Source organism: Chenopodium album, chromosome 8 (genome assembly GCF_948465745.1).
Source record: "Chenopodium album chromosome 8, dcCheAlbu1.1, whole genome shotgun sequence".
Classification (NCBI taxonomy): domain Eukaryota; kingdom Viridiplantae; phylum Streptophyta; class Magnoliopsida; order Caryophyllales; family Amaranthaceae; genus Chenopodium; species Chenopodium album.
Window position 1 is genome coordinate 49261614 of NC_137841.1, and position 23066 is coordinate 49284679.

At 40.0% G+C, this 23066-nt stretch overlaps 1 protein-coding gene and 1 non-coding gene across 2 annotated transcripts; both read left to right on the top strand.

Moving 5' to 3' along the window:
- The first annotated feature begins 9420 nt into the window (after window positions 1-9420).
- On the top strand, window positions 9421-9527 carry LOC145557150 (small nucleolar RNA R71). Its single transcript, XR_014092206.1, has one exon. It is a non-coding gene; the product is annotated as a small nucleolar RNA R71 (small nucleolar RNA).
- An 8461-nt stretch (window positions 9528-17988) lies between these two features.
- LOC145643009 (uncharacterized) lies at window positions 17989-20474 on the top strand. The gene is made up of 4 exons (XM_081694173.1): window positions 17989-18609; window positions 18925-19309; window positions 19465-20037; window positions 20233-20474. The coding sequence occupies exons 1-4, from the start codon at window positions 17989-17991 to the stop codon at window positions 20472-20474; spliced, it is 1821 nt and encodes a 606-aa protein (XP_081550299.1).
- Window positions 20475-23066: the final 2592 nt, after the last annotated feature.

A 23066-nucleotide genomic window follows, 5' to 3' on the forward strand; every position in this document is an offset into this window, starting at 1 on the left:
GAGAGAGCAAGTGAGGACCACTTGGAGAGGAGGGACCCAACTTGCTCCCCACTCTCTCCCTCACCTTGCTCCACATGTCCACTCCCACTTGGGCACCAAGGCACCCAAGTAGGCCTCCTTTTGTTTCTCGCTTAGCCTCGGCCCAGCTACCCCACACCTATGTGTTGCAGGTTGCAGCTGCTCTCGAACAGGAAGTCGGGCACTCCAAGTGTGGGCTGCTGCAGAGGCTTGGTATCAAGGCTTTCCTTGTGCGTGCACTTGGCTGCTAGCACTGATGCGCTAACACGCACCAACCAGCCAAGGCTCGGCTTGGTGCGCATGCTAGCCACCATGCTACGCATTGTGCCCCTAGCACACGGATTGCTAAGGGCACTCCGATGCAGGGGGTATTTTGGGAAATACGTTGATTTATTACTATTTACACGTCTCGTCTTTTACTATTTTCGACTCGACTTCCGACGCTCGGTTTCGACGTTCGAAGCTCTTATTTCCAACGTCTAAATAAATATCACTCGGTCAACTCATTAATTCGTTCCGAATTAATTTGTCGCTTCGACTCGTTAGTTGCTTGGGTGTGATCCAAAGGGTTTAGTCAAGATTAAGCTATAATAATAATTATGCATTATTATTGCTGATCGGAAGCGGCCTCCACCCAGGCATTTTGATCACTTGACCTTACTAAATATATTATCTTTCTAATAATTCTAAACAAACTATCAGGATAATACACTTGTTCGAAGGACACTATTCCTTTAAATCTCCCACTTGACCTTCCAGACAAATGTGCTTTTAATGTATAGCCCTTTTCCTATGTCCCTTCATGCCTATTCATGAACTATAAGGTAAGATTTATTAGTCATCCTTATTATGTCTAGAAGTGTTTCTTGATTCCGAGTCCGTTTGTAAATAAAAAGATGATTTCTAAAATCCATCTGAGCACGACCATGCATTTTAACAGTCTCCCTCTACGAGAGGCCTTGTAAACAACAAAGATATCTTCCCTATTTTAGTAGGGGGACATTTCCAGTCTTGTGATGCGGCTTATCTTACTAAGAAGACCTATCTGCTCGATTGATGCCGTTATAATCCCCTATTACGACAGACGTTTGACAATCATCAAAGCAGAATAGTGCTCAAGCAAGAATGCTCACAATACTCATGGTCGAGGAAAAAGGTTCCGATAGCAATAATGAGAAGTATACTCATGACGATTTGTATTCTCTTAAAGTATTCTCATAGGTCGATCCAGTATGGTTGTAAACCAATACCTGTGCAAATGATTCATGACGATCATGTTCTTATAGCACAAGAAACGGTGGTATAAATTAAACTACACAATAATCTCAAACGGTCATTAATCGTCCATCGTTTAAATGACTTCGATTACGGATAATTTTTGATTATAATATTCAACGTTAACTTAATAGGTGTTTCCTTATCATGACTGGTCTTGATACCTGACAGGGTAAAGTCGTATCCCCTAATCAAAAATAATTCCTAAGTCCTCTAACTAAAGTAGATAGGGAAGTAGGGTCGATCTCCACAGGGAAACAAGTCTTTTTACTCCTAATTAATTATTATAATCTAAATTATCTAAGTAACTAATATTTATAATTGAGTATGAAACTAAACTACAAAGAATAGGAATAGGGAGAAAACAATATATAAAAGGATCTAGGGCATAGGTTCACCAATAAATAATACTCCAAGGTAAAACATAGTAATCAATCATTGACATTGCATAAATAACATAATTAACAGGCTCTCGCAATTTATTAATAAACATATATCTAACAGGCTCTCGCAATTTACTAGATCTAAGTTCTTATTGAAAATAGCCTTTAATATCAAATTAACATCTGCTCGATTCATCAATTTAATATTGCTATACTTTTACAAGCCGCAATTGTAAAACATTAAAACAATCCAATAAGAAATTATCATGCAATACCAATAATCAATAATAGTCAATCATCAATGCATCAATTAACCAGATTGTAAAGGGCTTTCGCTACGTATTACAATCACACAATTAATTTACCGTATTAAATCTCATCTCTCGATTCTCGACTTAACCATTTATAAATTAATCTGCCTATTGAAACTAGACCTAAACATTAGTTCTCATCTCTCGAATCTTGAATCAATATTGTCAAACTCATGCATAAAAGATAGGCCTAATCTAGTCACAGAGCATTAATCCAATCAATAGGAAATTAATCTAGAATTGATAATCAACAACAATAATTTACCCCTTCATATTATTTATTAGATCCCCATAAACCCTAGAAATTTAATTACTCACACATAATAAAAACTAAACTAATCAAAGTAATAAAATAAATCATGATGAAAGGAATAAAATAAATAACTAAGATTAAGGGAAGAGAAATTGTTACCAAAATAAATCTGGAATTAATGAAAGAAATAAGAACAAAGGTTTAGAGAGAGTTTAAGAGAGAGAAAACTAAGTAGAGAGAGAAAGTCTAAGAGAAGAGGGTGATTAAGAGAAGAGGAAGAGAGGTCCCTCCTTAAGCCTCCTAAAAACGTACTTAAAACAAAGCTAAAAACTACTCCTAATTAGAAACTAATTGCTCGTCAAAAGACCCTTCCATAAACACGCGCCCGATCAGGCTAGAGGCCGCCCGATCGGGCCCGCCTTTTTCCTCGCACAGGTCTTCTCACAGCACCGCCCGATCGTGTTAAGCCTCGCACGATCGGGCGCGACTGGATTGCTGCGCATCTTGCCCTTGCGTGCATCCGCCCGATCGGGTCTATGCTTGCCCGATCGGGCCCGGTCTTCTCCTTCGAGGCTTGGACTTCGATTGGGCTAGATTTCTCAGCCCAATCCATATTTCCTCTCGGGTCTCGAATACATGGCCCAAATGCCTCGTGATCCAAATCACCGAGCCCTTAGTCACCGGCTCGATGGCTCTAGCGAGCCTTGGGCTCCAAAAATGGTCGTGTTCTTCTAGCTTCCGTAGTTGATCCAATAAGGCCTGGGAAAATGCTCCAAGAGTGCAATTTCCTGTAAAATATAACTAAAACTACGAAAACACTAGAACACACAAATTAGTAATAAAAGTGGCCCGAAAGAGCCAAAAACACTACTAATAATGACCACGGGACGGGGGTAAAACACTATATAAAATGGACACATCAAACTCCCCCAAGCCAAACCTTTGCTTGTCCCTAAGCAAAGAGCTCATCAACGAACATATAAACATGCCTCACCCCAATATAAAAAAAAAAAATCAAGCTCAAACGATTCAAGGTAAATCAAATAAACATGCTTCAAGGTCAACCAATCAAATCCATCTAATTGCCTTTCCTCCCTAACAATTGTCAAGTAGAGCAAACCACAAGAGCATATAGAATTCAAGACTAGTGCTCACACACTCGACTCTCACTTATGTGGCGAGTAAAGAATGTACTCGATCTCTCTCCAACCAACCCCTTTAATGTGAACAATGCCCTCCCAACTCACACTCTCGTGTGTATAAAAACATTGAACGCTCATCCTACTAGTCGACTCGAAATATGTCAAGTCATAACTTGCCTTTAAAAACAACACTTTCACATTTACACAACTTCTATGCACAAGGTCGGAAGGTCTTTTAAGCTTGTAATGTAAGGCTAGGGTAAAGGTAGGATAAATTTGGGATCATGTGAGAGAAAAGCTATGCAAAAAGGGAGCCAAATCCTAATAAACCCATGATAAAAAATAATGATCATACACATCTCCAACATAACCAACTCCAACAACAAACCACCGAATATACTCCAAACAATAAAAACAATCCCAACACTTACAATTTCACTCATAAAAATATGACAATATGGAACAAGAGTGAATAACAACCCTTGAACTCATAACTTGAAATATTTACATTGAAACTCAACTTTTTTTTTCTTTTTCTTTTGATTAACCTTCACTTAGAACATTTGAACATCAAACATTTTTTTCTGTTCTTTTTTTTTTTCTTAGAAGTTCACTTTCTTTTTTTCAAATTTCTCACTTTTATTTCTGAACTTCTTTTTTTTTTTCCATCACACTTTTTTTTTATTTTTCTCAAACATATACAACTTTCAAACTCATAAAAACAAAAATATGATCAAGAACACATTACTTCTCAAAACCCACCCAAATTGTGCAAATAAAGTGCACACTACAAATCCCTCACCTCACTCACTAATAGCTCCCCCAAGCCAAGCTTGGGACTAGTAACCAATGGGGAAATTAAGGCTTGTAATGTGGCTATAAACAATAAAAGGACACAAGAAACAACATGGGTGACAAGAAGGGAACAAATGTATCTAAATACTCTGAAGGCTACTTAAAAGAATGAACGCCTTCGTCCTCCTCGTGTGCATAATAAAAAGTCATGAAACACTACTCGTAGTTGCAAATCAATACTCAAATTCATTGACATACCAGGAATTATGGAACTATCACACATTTCCTAACCAAATCAACTAGTCAAGCACTATAATCACAAGTAGTTGGACAAAATTGACGCATGCTAAGGTTTCAAGGCAATCAAACATCATATCATGATCAACTAATCCACAATATTCATCATCAAATACCAAGAATCAAAACAAATTTTCTCAAGTATGGGGCACAGGGAAGCATGATTTACAATTCATTGGAACGTATTTTTGGATTTTTTTATTTTTTAAATTTTTTTGTATTTTTCATATAAGGAAAGCAATATAACTAAATTAGAAAGAAAATAAAAACTACACTAGAAAGCAAGTAAATAGAGAGAAAGGAAAAAGAGTTACCAAGCGAAAGATTACCCCCCCAAGCCAAATCAAGCAATGCCCTCATTGACTTGGGAGTGTAACCTACTCCTCATCCTCATCCATCCTCGAATAACCGCCACCACCATGGCTAGAACCGGCCCCTCCATGGCTCGAACCACCACCTTCATAACCCGAACCACCTGCAAAATAGTTAGGGTCTACATTCCCCCCAAGCCCACCAAAAGGAGCATCGGTCCCATATCCATGGACCGATGAATAGTCCACATAGGTACCGTAGGCACTTGGGTCCGTGTATCCCCCTTGGGGGTATTGGAACCAATCGGGGACAAGTGATTCGGAGGGAATAGCCCCCCGACGGGCATAATCATCATACATGGGGTATAAACCCCGCCCTAGGTTCCTCTCCACAACCCCAACCTTGGCATCTAGGGCTCCTACCCTAGTGTCCAAATTCCTAACCATACCCTCCATCCTCCCTTGCCCACTCTCTATCTGATCCAATTGGCTTCTAAAAGCCGAAAAGTCATATGGGGCGTTAGGGTCGATGTTGTAGTTGGTTGAAGAAGTGGGAATGTTATGTGTGTAGTGTTGGGGTGATGGTTGGTGGAAATGTTGTGGTGGTGAGGGAGGTGCTTGGTGGTGTGCTTGGGCCTCCCCTTGGTCTCCTAATTCAAAGATATAAGAGGGAAGACCCTTCCCAAATTTGGTCAAGGCCGGGTTAGGCAAGGTGAAAGCGTTGTCTTTCCTACCCGACTCCCTATGAATCACCCACCAAGTCTCACCCCCTATCACATTTATCCAATTAAGGCCTCCTAAGTAAGGTGCGTCCATTAAAGTTGGTCCGACTACCTTACCAACATCGCTAGGGTCCAACTAAGGTATTTGACTGCAATGTGGGTTACTAACCCACCAAAGTAAATTGGGACCCTAGACCTACCCGATTCGGCCGCATTGGCCACCCTCTGAAAGTGTTGGGCCATCCTATGAACTATGTTAAGTTTTTCACTCTTAGGAATCATGTATGATCCTAATAGCTCTAGTTCATCTCTCCTCACATTAGCCGGTTCATGCCTCCCAAAGATGGTAAGGCCAACAAACCGTTGCCAAAGTTTTGGCATGGGATGTTGAATCCAAGTGCCCTTGGCATGTTGGAGGTTTAAGTTAGGATTCCTTGTTAGAGCACGGTAGACAAAAAGTAATGTTGTCTTGGGGTGGTTCAATTGGTCTATCGGCTTTCAATTCAAACAATTTTCTAAAATCTTTCAAGGACAATCTAATATCATTATTAAACAATCGAAATTGAACATGAGAGATTAGAGTATTTGATTTCTTGACATTAAAACTAGAAATGAATTCTAAAGTCAAATAATCATAAGTATCATAGTGTAAATTGAACAAACCACTCATGCCAATTCCTTTGAATAGTTTTTCAACATGTTTATCAATTCCTAGCCTAGAAAGCGTAGGATGGTGAATAAAACGGGTAGGAATTACCTTCCGTGTGATGAGGTTGAGCATCCTTTGCTTTTGCTCTTGGGTGGTGATGACCACCCTCTCCCACCCCGGAATTTGCAGCTCCGGGTCAATGCTAGGTGCTTGTTGCCTCGATCCTTCACCCCTAACAGTTCTAGACCTCTTGAAAGCCATTTTAATGTGAAAATAGTAGGAATTGAAGCTTTCTCACTCTTAGGGTTTGAGAAGAAATTGAGAGAAAGTGTTGAAAATTTAGTGTAGATTGTAGAGGAAGATGAGAGGAGTTGGAAAATGTAAGAATTTTTAAGTTTGGATGGAAGAATTGGGGGAGATCTTGGAATGAAGTGTGAGTTGAAGGTTTGGAAATGGAGGTTTTAGAGAGAGAAAGTGAAATGAAGAAGATGAAATAAGGGGAATCTGAGGAAAGAGAGAAGAGAAAAGAAAATAATGGGGGGACGGGATGTAGGCGCGCCCAATCGGGCGAGCCTCGCCCGGTCGGGCGAATGGGGAAATTTCCAAAATGCAAGTTGCGCGCCCGATCGGGCGCGAACGTGAACATAATAATTCGCCCTTTTCTCGCCCGATCGAGCGAGCTTCGCCCGATATTTCGTTTCTTCTCACTCGATTTGCGCCCGATCGGGCGAAAAGAGAACTCGTTTCCAGCTCTCCTCTCGCGCCCGATCGGGCAAGCTTCGCCCGATCGGGCAAAATTAGCCTCGAAAACAGCTCTGATTGCGCGCCCGATCGGGCGAATTTTTCTCCGATTTTTGCCTCACTTGCGCGCCCGATCGGGCCCGTACCAAGCCCTGGAGTTTCTCCGATTTCTTTTCTTCTTCAATTTTTTCTAAGTCTTTTTACCTATCAAATTCATACCTATACAACAACACTTTAAAAATGGTAAAATATCACTCTCCTCACCTCTCTAAAATAAAAATAAAATAAGAGAGAAGGAAAACTAAACTAGAAAGCATGAAATACGGGTTGCCTCCCGCAAAGCGCCGGTTTATATAGGTCCCGCACGACCTTCTTACCAAGTACAATTCCTAAGACCCTTTACCTAACGCTTGATTGGGTGGTTTCTCACCCGGTCTAGCGATGTTTAGGCTGCGATGCGGCTTCTTGACATAACCTGTGGGGCGCCAAGTCGCCTTATCTGGCGGATCCTCCTTGACTTGGACTGGGGGATCTTCAATGCTACGCACTAAAAACCCTTCTTTGATCGAGTGTTGCTTCAAATTGTTATTGCGTTCAACTCTTGCAACTTGATCTGGTGGAACACTTACCGTAGGCTCGAGTCGCACAATTTGCTCGATCGGTTCCACTTGTTCATCCTCGAAGCCAAGACCAACATTGTAGAGTGCTCTTTCTATTGCATTGACTTCCTTCTGCCATTTGTCTATCTCATCTGAAAAGGATGCAACACAAGATACCGCCTCCAAGGGATCTTTTTCAAGAGCTTGGGGCTTGTTAGAATAATTTACAACCACATTAACACTGAAACATTTCTCCTCAGTCATGGAGCTTTTAGGGGCATTATTCAGATTAAAAACAACTTTATCGTCCCCTACTGATAGTGTTAACTTACCACTTTTTACATCTATGACTGCTCCTGTAGTGTTAAGGAATGGTCTACCCAAGATAATTGGGGTTTGCGTATCCTCAGCCATATCAAGAACAACAAAATCCACAGGTATATAAAATTTACCTACTCTGACGGGGACATCCTCTAAAACACCTAAGGGGTATTTAAAAGAACGGTCGGCCATTTGTAGAGTTATATTGGTAGCTTTTAATTTACCCATATTCAACTTAGAACACACAGATAATGGCATGACGCTAACACTAGCACCCAAATCACATAATGCATTATCAATCAAGAGATTGCCAATATGACAAGGGATAGAAAAACTACCAGGATCTTTTAATTTAGGTGGAGACTTATTTTGAAGTACGGCACTACATTCTGCAGTGAAAGCTACTGTCTCTACCTCACTAATAGACCTTTTTCTCGTCAAAATTTCTTTCATAAATTTTGCATATGAGGGGATTTGTGTGATAAATTCAGTAAAGGGGACTGTTACCTTCAGATCTTTAACCACCTCCAGGAACTTACCAAACTGCTCATCCAAGTTTATCTTCAATTGACGATTTGGGAAAGGGAGTTTGATGGTTGGCTTTTGAGCATTCTTATCTTTGTCTAGAGTAGCCACCTTCTCTGGAGTTTTACCCTGCAATGTAGAATTAGATATGTTAGTATTATTTTTTAGCCCTGTAGGGCTATCAACTACATTGTTTGGTTTAATGGAATCAAGATTAGCATTATTTAATAAAATAGGTTCATCAACTCTGGGCATAGAGGGCCCTTCATAGTTTGAACCACTCCTTAGAGTAATTGCAAATGCTTGATCCGTAGGCCTAGTCGGCTGTGCCGGCAGGGCTCCTTGTTGGCGTGCTTGTAAAGTAGCGGAGAGTTGCGCAATTTGATTATCTACAATTTTATTATGCGCTAGAATTTGATCAATTGTCACATCCCTGCTCTCCATGTGCTTTTGCATATTGACCAACATTGCTCTAATTTCCCCCAAAGAAGGGTCGGAAGATGAGGGGGGTTGTTGTGGTTAATTCTTCTGGCTAGCATTGGGGTGATAATATTTCTGCTGTTGTTGCTGTGGCACCTGTGGTTCTTGTGGTGGTGGATTTTGAATGTTAGTGCTCCGGTAGGAAAGGTATGGATGATTCCGATACCTAGGATTGTAAGTGTTGGAGTATGAGTTATTCTGCCTATAAGCTTGGAAGGCATTAACTTGCTCCACGGAACTCCTGCAATCCTGCTCCCAATGACCTACAATACCACAATTTTCACAGAAAGCCTCATTAGAATTATTATTAATTGCAGAAACATTAGCTACATTAGCAGTGCTCAGATTATCTAATTTTTGGCAAATAGAGGTCAGTTGAGCTTGCAAAAAGGATACAGAGTCGACACTATGTTTCCCCTAGTTGGCAAATCCTCTGGGATTCCCATATTGGGAATTGTGTATCGCCATATCTTCAATAATCCGACCTGCATCATCAACATTAAGATTCATAAATCTCCCACTAGCTGCAGAGTCTAATATTATTCTCGAAGAATTTCTAATGCCGTTATAAAAGGCTTGGATTAACTGCCATTGTGCTAAATTATGGTGAGGGAATTCTCTTTGTAAGTCCTTGAACCTCTGCCAAGCCTCATATAAAGACTCATCGGCTTCTTGGGCAAAGTTCTGAATCGCACTCCGTAGTACTGCTGTTCTCTCTGCAGGATAATACTTGTTATAGAAATTTAAAACAAGAGTTTCCCAGTCAGTTATACCAAGTAAGTTCTATTTAAGCCATTAAACCACAATTTAGCTTTTCCAATTAAAGAGAAGGGAAAGAGAATCTCCCTGATTTGGTCTTGAGTGACCCCAGCTTTCCTGATGGTGTTGCAATATTGACAATAGTCGGCAATGTGAAGATTCGGGTTTTCGCCCTTGGCTCCACTGAATTGCTTCCTCTCTATCATTGTTATAAATTGAGGTTTGATCTCAAATTGAACCCCATCAAGAGCCTAAGTAGGGGTGAGATGTGGAAAATTCGTAAGCTTTGGTTGTGAATAATCACTAAGCTTCTTTGGAGCCGCCATCTCTTATTCTGTGTCTGATGATGTCTCTAAATCGCTAGAATCAGTTGGAGGATCGTGGTGATTATTGTTAGTATCACCAGAATCCGCCAGGATTTGCTTGTAGAAGTTTTTCTGTCTATGGAAGGAACGTTCGATCTCAGGATCGAAAGGGATGTAACCTGATCTTGAACACCTGGGCATAAACAAAAACTAGAAGAAAATATGAGATTTGTCTCAGAGAACTAACGCTCTCTGAGACAAAAGAGAAATAATCTAGACTACAAAAACAATCAGAAATAAAAATAAAACCGTTTCCCCGGCAACGGCGCAAAATTTTGACAGGGTAAAGTCGTATCCCCTAATCAAAAATAATTCCTAAGTCCTCTAACTAAAGTAGATAGGGAAGTAGGGTCGATCTCCACAGGGAAACAAGTCTTTTTACTCCTAATTAATTATTATAATCTAAATTATCTAAGTAACTAATATTTATAATTGAGTATGAAACTAAACTACAAAGAATAGGAATAGGGAGAAATAATATATAAAAGGATCTAGGGCATAGGTTCACCAATAAATAATACTCCAGGGTAAAACATAGTAATCAATCATTGACATTGCATAAATAACATAATTAAATGGCTCTCGCAATTTATTAATCAACATAGATCTAACAGGCTCTCGCAATTTACTAGATCTAAGTTCTTATTGAAAATAGCCTTTAATATCAAATTATTATCTGCTCGATTCATCAATTTAATATTGCTATACTTTTACAAGCCGCAATTGTAAAACATTAAAACAATCCAATAAGAAATTATCATGCAATACCAATAATCAATAATAGTCAATCATCAATGCGTCAATTAACCAGATTGTAAAGGGCTTTCGCTACGTATTACAATCACACAATTAATTTACCGGTATTAAATCTCATCTCTCGATTCTCGACTTAACCATTTATAAATTAATCTGCCTATTGAAACTAGACCTAAACATTAATTCTCATCTCTCGAATCTTGAATCAATATTGTCAAACTCATGCATAAAAGATAGGCCTAATCTAGTCACAGAGCATTAATCCAATCAATAGGAAATTAATCTAGCATTGATAATCAACAACAATAATTTACCCCTTCATATTATTTATTAGATTCCCATAAACCCTAGAAATTTAATTACTCACACATAATAAAAACTAAACTAATCAAAGTAATAAAATAAATCATGATGAAAGGAATAAAATAAATAACTAAGATTAAGGGAAGAGAAATCGTTACCAAAATAAATCTGGAATTAATGAAAGAAATAAGAACAAAGGTTTAGAGAGAGTTTAAGAGAGAGAAAACTAAGTAGAGAGAGAAAGTCTAAGAGAAGAGGGTGATTAAGAGAAGAGGAAGAGAGGTCCTTCCTTAAGCCTCCTAAAAACGTACTTAAAACAAAACTAAAAACTACTCCTAATTAGAAACTAATTGCTCGTCAAAAGACCCTTCCATAAACACGCGCCCGATCGGGCTAGAGGCCGCCCGATCGGGCTAGAGGCCGCCCGATCGGGCCCGCCTTTTTCCTCGCACAGGTCTTCTCACAGCACCGCCCGATCGTGCTAAGCTTCGCACGATCGAGCGCGCCTGGCTTGCTGCGCATCTTGCCCTTGCGTGCATCCGCCCGATCGGGTCTATGCTTGCCCGATCGGGCCCGGTCTTCTCCTTCGAGGCTTGGACTTCGATTGGGCTAGATTTCTTGGCCCAATCCATATTTCCTCTCGGGTCTCAAATACATGGCCCAAATTCCTCGTGATCCAAATCATCGAGCCCTTAGTCACCGGCTCGATGGCTCTAGCCGGCCTTGGGCTCCAAAAATGGTCTTGTTCTTCTAGCTTCTGTAGTTGATCCAATAAGGCCCGGGAAAATGCTCCAAGAGTGCAATTTCCTGTAAAATATAACTAAAACTACGAAAACACTAGAACACACAAATTAGTAATAAAAGTGGCCCGAAAGAGCCAAAAACACTACTAATAATGACCACGGGACGGGGGTAAAACACTATATAAAATGGACATATCAATACCCTATTTTGAATATTCCAAGAATCGTATGGACTCATTATCTAATTCTAAACCATAATTAAATAGTCAAAGGAGTGAGTTAAATTGCATGAAAAATTTAATTACTCCAAAACTGAATGGGTCAACATAGTGCTTTACATTAAAATTGTCCAAAAATAATTATAAACACTACAATAAGGAAATCAAAGCCAATCTCTGATGTGCCTGATTCCCATTGCCTCAATGTGCTTGTTATGCTTCACTTGAGGCAAAGGTTTAGTCAGTGGATCAGTTACATTAGCATCCGTTCCAACTTTACAAATTTTAATTTCAACTTTTGATTTCCATTCTTGAATCATGTGGAACCGCTACTTGACATGTTTGACCTTCTGATGTTCTCTTGACTCTCTAGCCTGAGCAATAGCTCCATTTATGTCACAATAGAGATCTATTGGTCCCTTGATGGAGGGTACAACACCAAGTTCACCAATGAACTTGCAAATCCAAACTACCTCCTTAGCTGCCTCAGATGCTGCCAGGTATTCGACTTTAGTTGTAGAATCTATATTTATGCTTTGCTTAGGATTCTTCCAAGTAAACTATCCTCCATTGAGACAGAATACGTACCAAGACTGTGATTTGATGTCATCTCTATCTGTTTAAAAGCTTTCGTCGGTATAACCCTCAACAACTAATTCATCTCTGCCACCTTAGACTAGGAATTTATCCTTGTTCCTTTTCAGGTACTTTAGGATATTCTTGGTCGCAGTCCAATGCGCCTCTCCTGGATCTGATTGGTATTGGCTCGTAGCGCTCAAGGCATACGACACATTTGGCCTAGTACATATCATGGCATACATGATCGATCAAATAAGCGAAGAATATGGAATCTGATTCATCCTTTCTCGCACATCACGTGTCTTTGGACACTGCTTCTTTTATAGGGTTATGCTGTGCGACATGGGTAGGTGGCCTTTCTGGGCTCCTTCCATGCTGAATCGAGCTAGTACCTTATCAATATAAGTACTTTGACTCAATCCTATCATCCCTTTTGATCTATCCCTATAGATCCTGATGCCTTGTATGTACTAAGCCTCTCCAAAGTCTTTCATTGAAAAACATTTTCCGAGCCAAGCCTTTACATACTCTAACAATGGAATGCTGTTTTCAATAAGCAAAATGTCACCGACATATAAGACTAGGAAAGCGATGTCACTCCCATTGACCTTCTTGTAAACACAAGACTCATATGGATTCTTGATAAAACCAAACTTACGAATGGCTTCATCAAATCGCAGATTCCAACTTCTGCTTGCTTGCTTTAATCCATAAATGGATTTCTTAAGCTTGCATACCTTTCCAGGATTGTAACCTTCAGGTTGTGTCATGTACACAGTTTATTCCAAAATACCCTTTAGGAAGGCGGTTTTAACGTCCATCAGCAATATTTCATAATTGTAATATGCAGCAATCGCTAGGAGGATTTAAACGGATTTAAGCATTGTGTAGGCGTCATTCGAAGTGCGCCTACGTTAAAGCATGTGTGAATATGCTTGGCACTCATAGGAAGTGGGAATTGACGTATACGATTAGGGACAAGGAAAGTAGGGAGCCGCCAACAAGTTTTTTAAAGAAACTTGTAAACCGTTCAAGGATCACTTAAGGCAGCCACGAATAAAGGGACAACGATAGGCAACAACGATTGACCCGTGAAGGTTACACCCCATTCATAATCCATGAGATTACAAACTCCATATGGTTCGGAACCACAAAAAGAGGATCGGGGATGATTGTACGAAGTGAGTCATGGAGTCACATTTGCCCGTATTGGCCTCTACTCGATTCTTATAGTGAAAAGTGATTCATGCGATCTCAAACGCATACAAACAAAATATTCAATTTGCTCCTAACTATTATTATACTAAATTGGTTGAATATTAATGCAACATATAATTCTAAATTATTTGTGATCACTTGATTAAACAACAAGATTAAAAAGGAACCTAAACCGGTTGTCCAAATTATCTTATTAGGCGTGATTTTCAATTACATATTCCCTTTAACATGCAATATAGTGATCAATAAATAATAATAAAATAAACATTAATATTGGAAGCAATTCAACCATAATAGCGTTAGTCAAATATAAAATAACCCTAATCATGATACGAGCAATATTAAAATAAAATAAGAGTAATTAAATTAATTAATTACTCACATTCCGCACGTTCCTTTAAATTGCTACATCATGAATAAACTGTTAGAAACTTCAATAAAAAATATAAAGTAAATGAAAATTAAATTAAATTTAATAAAAAGTAGAGTTGATTTGGTCCAAACCCTCAGTTATGTGTACCTTTCACGCCTTGGTTTAAGGACGGAACCTCGGGTTAAGTATGGACTCCTTGAAATGCTTAAGGGAATTATTATGGAAGAATAAGGAGACTAGAAATTAGGTTAAAGAGGGAGAAGAGAATGATTTTTTGTGTAAGGTGAGAGAGAATGATTATTGGTTCCAAAGAGAGAAAGAGAGAATGATTTTATGCCCTGAACTGCAAAAAGGGGGGTCCTATTTATAGGGAAAATGAGCAGAGGGAACACACGGAACCCTAAAAAGATAAAAAAAAAACCCTAAAAAATAACACCGCGACACGGCAGAGAACACCGTGACACGGTGCCAGGCACTGTCAAACGTGGGAAGGCACCGTCATACGGGGGAAAATCCCGTAATGCGGTGGACAAGTGGAGTGACGCGGGAAATATTTTACCTACGGGAAGTGAAAACGCATGAAGGATTTACGCGGAAAAGACATGAGAAAATTCCGTGACACAACACACTTACCATGACACGCCAGTGTCCACCATGGCATAGTACAGTACACCGTGTCACGGTATGGGAAAACGCGGAAATTACACGGAAAAAGCACCGTGACACGGTGGGAAATATTGTGTCACAACAGCAGGTACCGTGTCACGGCAACAGGTATCGTTCCATGGTGAAATTTGACACGATGTACAGTACCGTGTCACGCCACAAGGCACCGTTAGACGAGGAAAGGCACCGTCAGACGGGGTAAACTCTCGTGACACGGTGCTTTTGCACTGTGCGCGGTGATTCAAGTTTTTTACCCGTTTTTAAAATCATCATAACTTTTGATCCGTAACTCAGAATAAGGAATATAATATATCATTTAAATATTATCAAGTCTACTTTCCAACCCAATTAAAATCAGGTCAAAATAATTTGTAGATTTTAAGATATGGCCGTTTTAGTGGAAAGGTGTTGGTTTTATGCCGAGTTTAGTGTTTTGCTTATATCTTTTCCGTTATAGCTCGGAATCGGGCTTATCATATATGGTTGAAAAGCTTTTTTAAAGGCCTATCCAACAATATAATAATAGGATCAAAATTGTATAGCCATAAAATCATTTTCTCTCGGTTTTGCAGTGTGGACACGAAAAGTGGAAAATAGGTTATGGTTTAGGGAAATGAGCTAGAAATTGGATTGGTTCATGAAATATATTAGATAGAACATGGGTTTAAGCACTCCAAAGATTAAATACTCAACCCAACCAATAATGGCGGTGAAAGGTGTTCATCAATGGTTTTGGTTTTGGGGAGACATTTTTAGGTGTCTACACATTGCGATTAGAGAAAAGGTTTCATCGTAATCAATACCATGAACTTCTCTATAACCTTTTTATACCAATATAGATTTTTAAATGAGTACATTTCCTTCTTTGTCAGTTTTCAACTTGAAAATCCACTTACATCCGATAGGTGTGTAGCCTTCGGGTAAGTCAACCAAGTCCTAGACTTGATTTTCCAACATGGAATCCATTTCAGATCTCATGGCCTTTTGCCATTTAGCAGAGTCGGTGCTTCCCATTGCTTGCTTGTAGGTTGCTAGTTCATCTCCATCTATGATTAGGATGTCCTGATTCTCGGTTAAAAACAATCCAAGATATCTATTAAGTTGAGATCTTGGCCTCTGAGACCTACGTAGGGTATTGGATTGAGCATTTACATTATCGATTTGACTTTTCATATTTTGATCACTTAGACCTTTGTCAACAATTGATGTTTGAGCATTTTGACTATCATTCGTATTTTGTTGCTCATCCTCACGAACTTCGTCGACTTCGAATTTCCTCCCACTTGTCATTTTGGAAAGGTGCTCTTTCTCCAAAAAGACACCATTGCGAGCATAAAACGCTTTGTTCCCCGATTTATTGTAGAAGTAATACCCTTTATCTTCTTTTGAGTATCCTACAAATTAAACCTTATCAGATTTGGGATGAAGTTTGTCAGAAATCAAATTCATAAAAAGTCAACCTAGGAGGTTTGTTCGTCCATAATTCATATGGAGTGTTTTCTACAGCTTTCGATGGAGCACGGTTCAGTGTTAGTGCTGTAGGTAAAAGTGTGTGTCCCTAAAAAGAGATAGGAAGATCACTAAGTCCCATGGTTGATCGTACCATGTCTAACAAGGTTCGATTTCTTCGTTCGGATACTCCGTTCCATTGTGGAGTTCCTAGAGGTGTCAACTCTGAAAGTATACCATGATCTTTCAGATGGTCATCAAATTCTTGGCTCACGTATTCACCACCTTGATCCGATCGAAGGGCTTTGATTTTCTTGCCAAGATGATTATCCACTTCACTCTGAATTTGTTTGAACTTGGCAAATAACTTAGATTTGTGCGACATTAGGTAGACATAGCCATATCTACTTTAGTCGTCTGTGAAAGTGATGAAATATCGATGTCCGTTTCTTGTGGCGGAGCTCATTGGTCCACATACATCGGTATGTATTAGACTTAATAAGTCACCTGCTCTTTCTCCCAACATGGAGAATGGCAGCTTTATCATCTTACCTAATAAACATCCTTCGCAATTCTCAAAAGATTCTAAATCAAAAGTGTCAAGGACGCGTTCTTGAAGAAGCTTCTTGATGCGTTTGATGTTAATGTGGCCAAGACGAAAATGCCACAAGTATATTTGATTTGATTCTATGGTCTTAGCTCCTTTGGTATCATAATAAACAATTATCTAAACACACAGAAGTGTAATTTCCATAAATATAAACAAGACATGAAACAAAAGTCTTGCAATCAAGATTAAAATGACGTCCAACGTCACAAGATCAAAGTATGGTATATAAAACTCAACATGTTTTAGAATTTTGGATAGATTATCTTCATCTTCCACTTGTGTACTCATGTCCACTTGAAAAGCGCCGCTCACTTTGTTCCTGAAATAGGAGCATAAACTGAGTTAATTTTTCGGTCTCTAATACTTTTTACGGTCAAAGTTGCGTTGACTTTCTCTCTTCTCTCTCTTCTCCATGGTTCTTCATCTTTGATCGGTTTCTTCATCAATTTTGGATTTCAATGGCTAAGAAGAAGAATCAGGCTATTTCTACACCTCAAGTAGCGCAACAAAAGACTGCTCATGAAGCTTTTGATTCGATATTGCAGAATTTGAGAAACTTAGGCACATCTTTCGTTCCTAGCCCGATTCAAGAGGTGGATGAATTGGTTACTCCGACGCCGGCGTTAGTGCATCCAGCTTGTGGAGCTATTCCCAGAAGTGATGCTGAGACCATTGCTCTCTTTGCTGAAGCTACTGCTAGGCCGGTTTTAAGTCAATCCAATGGAACAGTACCTAGGGTTTCTGGGTTTACTGTTCCATTGGATGCTGGTGGATCTGAGCATCGTGCTGAGCCAGGAAGTCATCCTCGCCATTCCTCACCCTCTCTGGAGCAGAATGCGCACAAGAATAGTGAGGATCGGGCTGCTGCTTCCCCTGCTCAGGAGCTGAACTCGCGCAAAATCAATGAAAATCGAGCTGCTCCTTTTACTGGAAAATTGGCTGCTAAAGGGGCATCTTTATCTTTTGTTGCTCTGAAAGTGCAGGAAGGGAAACAGATTGCTGAGCTACAGGCAGTCGAGCTTGAGGTTGATAATAAAAAATGGGCTAATGCTCTAGTTTTCTATGTGGTTGGCTTTTACCCCACTATTGCTGCTGTTCTTCGTTTTTTTGCTCAATAATGGAATGATATGCAAAAACCAGATGTTTATTGGCATGATGATGGGTACTTTATTGTTAATCTATGTTCTAGTGATGATAAAGATACTATACTTTGTTTTGGTCCTCATATGTTCCTTGGAAAACCAGCAATAGTGAAGCCTTGGTGTCCTAATTTTGATTTTAATGCTGAAATTCTTAGAATTGTTCCTCTCTGGGTTAAGTTCCCTAATCTTCCACTTAATTGTTGGGGATCTGACACTCTTAGCCGCATTGGTAGTTTGCTTGGAGTGCTAATTTGTGCTGATGAATGTACTATTAGACAACTTAGAGTGTCTTTTGCTAGGGTTCTAATTGAAATTGATGTTACAAAGCCTATGCCCAATTCTGTATGGGTTGAAAGTCCTTCAAAGGAACTATTGGAGCTCAAGGTAGTGTATGAGTGGGCCCCTCCTTTTTGTTCTAAGTGCAACAAGGTTGGTCATGATTGCTCTGTTAAGCCTGCTATTCCTAAGCAGGCTCCTAAGCAGCCGGCTCCTGTTCCTCCTAAGCAAAAGCAGGTCTGGGTTTCTAAGCCTAGCCAAGCCCCTGCTTCTGCTACTGCTGTTGATGTTGGTGTTTCTGTTCATGGACAATCTATTATTACTCCACAGGTTCATACTTCTAAAAATTTAGATGAGGGGTGGAGAATAGTTGGAAGGAAGACAAAAAGGCAACAAACTAGAGTTCATCAGCCTGGTTTCATTATTTGCAAATGAAATGGATGGTGCAGGTGGTTTCATTATAAATCCAAGCGGGGGTGAGGTTAATCCCCCTTTGGTATCATGATTTACTCTATTTGGAATGTCAGGGGCCTGAATGACCCTGGCAAAGTTGCCTCTGTAAAGAGGTTGCTTCATTCTCATTCAGTTGATGTTGTTGGTTTGCTTGAAACAAAAATCAAACTGAAAAATGTTCTCACTTATCAGAGGAAGTTTGGCTCTTCTTGGCGTTGGTTGTGTAATTATGACCATTCTCCTAAAGGGAGGATTTGGCTTGGTTGGAATGCAGATAGAGTAACTGTTAATGTCTTGAAGGTCCATGAACAGTTCATTCATTGTAGTGTTTCTTCTAAGGACCTCTCTACTCAAATTCATCTTACTGTTGTTTATGGGCTTCACTCTATTCATGATAGGCTTCCTTTGTGGGAAGGTCTTAGAAGCATCTCTATTCAGCATTCTCCTTGGATTTGTGCTTGTGACTATAACTCTGTCCTTCATACTTCAGATAGGCTTCATGGTACTGATGTTACTGATTATGAGACTAGAGATTTTCAGAGTCTGGTTGATGATTTGGACCTCACTGAGATTAAGAGTAAAGGAGCCTTCTAATCTTGGTCAAATAAGGCTCACACGGGTCTTAGAACTCTTTCTAGGATTGATAGAGTCTTTGGTAACCAAGCTTGGCTGGCCTCTCATGGGCATGTTGAGTCTGTCTATCTCCCCCCTCTTTGTCTAATCATAGTCCAGTTCTGTTGGATGTTTGTTCTGCCCCTGTTGGGAGAGGTAGGCCTTTCAGGTTTCTAAACTGTATTGCTGATCACCCTGATTTTCTTGATACTGTTTCTCAGGCTTGGGGTTCTAGTTGTTCTGTCTGGCAGAAGCTTAATTCTGTGAAGGCTAGTATTAAGTCTCTTAATAGCAAGCAGTTTGGAAACATTGAGGAAAAGATTGATCAAGCTAATATTGAGCTTTCTGGAATTCAGAACTTAATGGCTCAGAATCCTAATGATTTGGATCCCTATGCTAAAGAATCTGATGCTATTAAGGTTGTCAAACAATGGAATGATATTCAGGAAAGCATCTTCAAACAAAAATCAAGGATCAATTGGATTAAGCTTGGAGATGGCAACTCTCATTATTTCTTCTCTGTGATGAAGAGTAGACTAGCAAGGAATAGAATTGACTCCATTTTTTATTCTAATCAGGTGTTGCTCAAGGATCCGGCTGCTATTTCTCATAAAATTATCTCCTTCTATAAGTCTCTTTTAGGGACTCAGGCTCCTTGGCTCCCTGCTGTTGACCTTGTCACTATGAGGAGGGGTAGGCAGCTTAGCTTTGCTGCTCTGAGCTATCTCATTAGGCCTATTTCTCATGATGAAATTGATGTTGCCCTTAAGGGAATTGATAACACTAAAGCTCCTGGTATTGATGGCTTTAACTCCCTTTTCTTTAAGAGAGCTTGGCATATTGTGAAAGATGATATTTATGCTAGTGTTATTGATTATTTCACTAAAGGGACCTTGCCTAAGCAATGGAATTGTATAACTATCACTCTTGTTCCTAAAATCCCTAATGCCTCTCATGTTAAGGATTTTAGACCTATAGCTTGTTGTACGGTGGTTTATAAGCTCATTTCTAAAATCATAACTGCTAGGTTTGCTGCTATCATTGGTGAGGTGATTGATGATGCTCAGGCAGGGTTCATTCCAGGCAAGCACATTGGTGACAATATCCTTCTTGCAACTGGATTGATCTAAGGCTATGATCACAAATTCATCTCTCCTAGGTGCATAGTTAAGGTGGATTTGAAGAAAGACTATGATTCAGTTGAGTGGGGATTTTTGATCACTGTATGCAGGAGCTTGGTTTCCCTCAGAGATTTGTTAGCTGGATCTGGACTTGTCTTACTTCTGTCTCCTATTCTATTCTTATTAATGGTTTTCCTACTCCTCCCTTTGAAGCTAAGAAAGGCCTAAGGTAAGGTGACCCTATGTCTCCCTTTCTTTTTGCTATTGGTATGGAATACCTCTCCAGATGCCTTGATGAGCTTAGGTTAACTCCTGATTTCAACTTTCATCCTAGATGGGAAAAGTTAAACCTAACTCACATGATGTTTGCTGATGATCTTCTAATGTTCTCTAGAGCTGATAGTGTTTCTGTTAAGCTCCTCTTCCAAGCCTTCTTAAAATTCTCAGGTGCCTCTGGACTTTCTGCTAATCTTGATAAAAGTGAAGTCTATTTTGGAGGAGTTTCTACTGATGTTCAGACAGAGCTGAGGGAGCTTCTTGGTGTTTCTCAAGGTACTATCCCTTTTAGGTATCTTGGGGTCCCTCTTTCTTCCAAGAAGCTTATTATTGCTCAGTGTAGGCCTTTGGTGGAGAAGGTGACTGCTAGAATCCAAGGGTGGATGGCTAAACACCTGTCTTATGCTGGGAGGCTTCAGTTGGTGAAGAGTGTGTTATTTGGTATTTAGACATATTGGGCTCAAATTTTCATCTTACCAAAGAAAATTTTGAAAGAGGTCGAGGCTAGATTCAGATGCTTTCTTTGGACTAGTTCCTCTGCCCCTGCTAAAAAATTTTTGGTGGCTTGGAATAAAGTCTGTCTCCCTAAAGTTTGTGGTGGATGGAACTTGCTGTCTCTTCCTGAATGGAATAAAGCAGCTGTCACTAAGTTACTTTGGGATATTGCTCACAAGGCTGATAATCTTTGGGTTAAGTGGGTCCATATCTATTACTTTAAGCATAGAGATTGTTGGACCACCCCTACCCCTACTAAATGCTCTTGGTTCTTGAAGAAGATTTTGAGCTGTAGAGATGTTGTGAATGATCAAGGGGGATGGGCTGGTTTCATGCAGGGCAACAAAGTGAAAATCAAGAAGCTTTATGCTGCTATTAGACCTCAAGTCCCTAAGGTTCCTTGGAAGAGAGTCATTTGTCATAACATGGCAACTCCTAAAAGTGTTTTTATCTTGTGGCTAGCTTTGTGGAATAGGCTTGTCACTAAGGATAGGTTGCTCCAATGGAACATTTCTTGTGATCCAAGGTGCTTCTTTTGTTTGAATATCAATGAAAGTGTTCAACATCTTTTCTTTGATTGTGAATACTCTAGACAGGTTTGGAACAAGGTGTTGGGTATTTTACATGTTTCCAAGCCTGTTCAGCAGTTTAGTGATGAGATTGATTGGATGAAGAAAATCTGTAGAAGTTCCAGATTGAAAAACAAAGTGATCCATGTAGCCTTTACTGAAACGGTTTATGGTATATGGATTCAGAGGAATGCAGTCTTGTTTACTGGGTGCTGCAAATCTGTTGATGCCCTTGTTAGGGATATTGTCTTTCACTCAGTCTGTAGAATCCCGGCGGGAAGCAAATTTTTGATTGTTTAGGGCTGCTTCTGCTTCTCTGGTTTTCTGGTGTTGTTGCTGGTTCTTGATATTTCTGATTCCTTGTTTCTGAGTGCTGGTTTTGCTTTTGTTGTTTTTTTGGGTATTGAGTGTTGTGTTGTTGCTGCTGGTTTGCTCTTTGAAGGTTTTAAAATTTGTATTTTGCTGCTGGCTGCTGCTTCTCTGCTACTTCTTTTGCCCTGCTGGTTTGTTGCCTTGCATCTGGCTGCTTCTAATCTCCTGTTTCTGTGCCATGCTGCTCTGCTGTTCTGGTGCTGTGCTGCAGGCTGCTGCTGCTTTTCTGTTGTTGTTGTCCTACTGCCTTGCTGCTTTGCTGCTGTTGTTACACTGTTGTGTTGCTGCTGTTCAGATGTTGTTGATGTCCTGTGCTGTTGCTCCTTAGCTGCTGTTGTTAAGCTGCTGTGATAGTCAGCAGCTGGTCTGCTGTAGATGTCTGTTGCCTGCTGTCTGCTGCTGAATGATAGTTGATGCTCAGTTCTGCTGCTGGCCTGGTTCTGTTGCTGTGCTGCTGTTTTCTGTTCTTTGTGTTGTTTCTGTTTCTTGCTGCAGTGTTGTGTTGGTTGTGTTGCTGTTGCAGTTGTTTGAGGTTGCTGTTTGGTTTCTGCTAGAGCTGCTGGTTTGGTTTGGTTGCTGCTGTTTTGGCAGGTGGTACAGATTTTTTGCTGCTGCTGGTCTGGTCTTTTGGCTAGGGTGGCAGCTGGTTCTGCTCTTGGGATTGGTTCTGTTCTTGTTGCTGTTTGCTGGCTCTGGGTGGCAGCTTGCTAGGTGCTGTTGTTCTGGGTTTGGCAGAGGTTTCAAGCTTGTAGTTTGCTTCAAGTTGCCTTATCTCTAATAGAAATCCTTTGTATTTTTAGGCTTTTGTTGTTTTGGTGGTTTTGGGTTGTTTGCCTTGTTGTTTGCTGCTTGTGTTGTTGTCTGGTCCTTGTTTCCAGAACCCTTCCTA

Bases quoted from the DNA above. Each gene is read 5' to 3' on its own strand.
- LOC145643009 (XM_081694173.1), top strand. From the start codon at position 17,989: ATGCAAAAACCAGATGTTTATTGGCATGATGATGGGTACTTTATTGTT. The intron at 18,610-18,924 runs GTTCATACTTCT...CTCACTTATCAG, and splicing joins AATCTATTATTACTCCACAG to AGGAAGTTTGGCTCTTCTTG. The intron at 20,038-20,232 runs GTAGGCAGCTTA...ATTTCACTAAAG, and splicing joins CCTTGTCACTATGAGGAGGG to GGACCTTGCCTAAGCAATGG.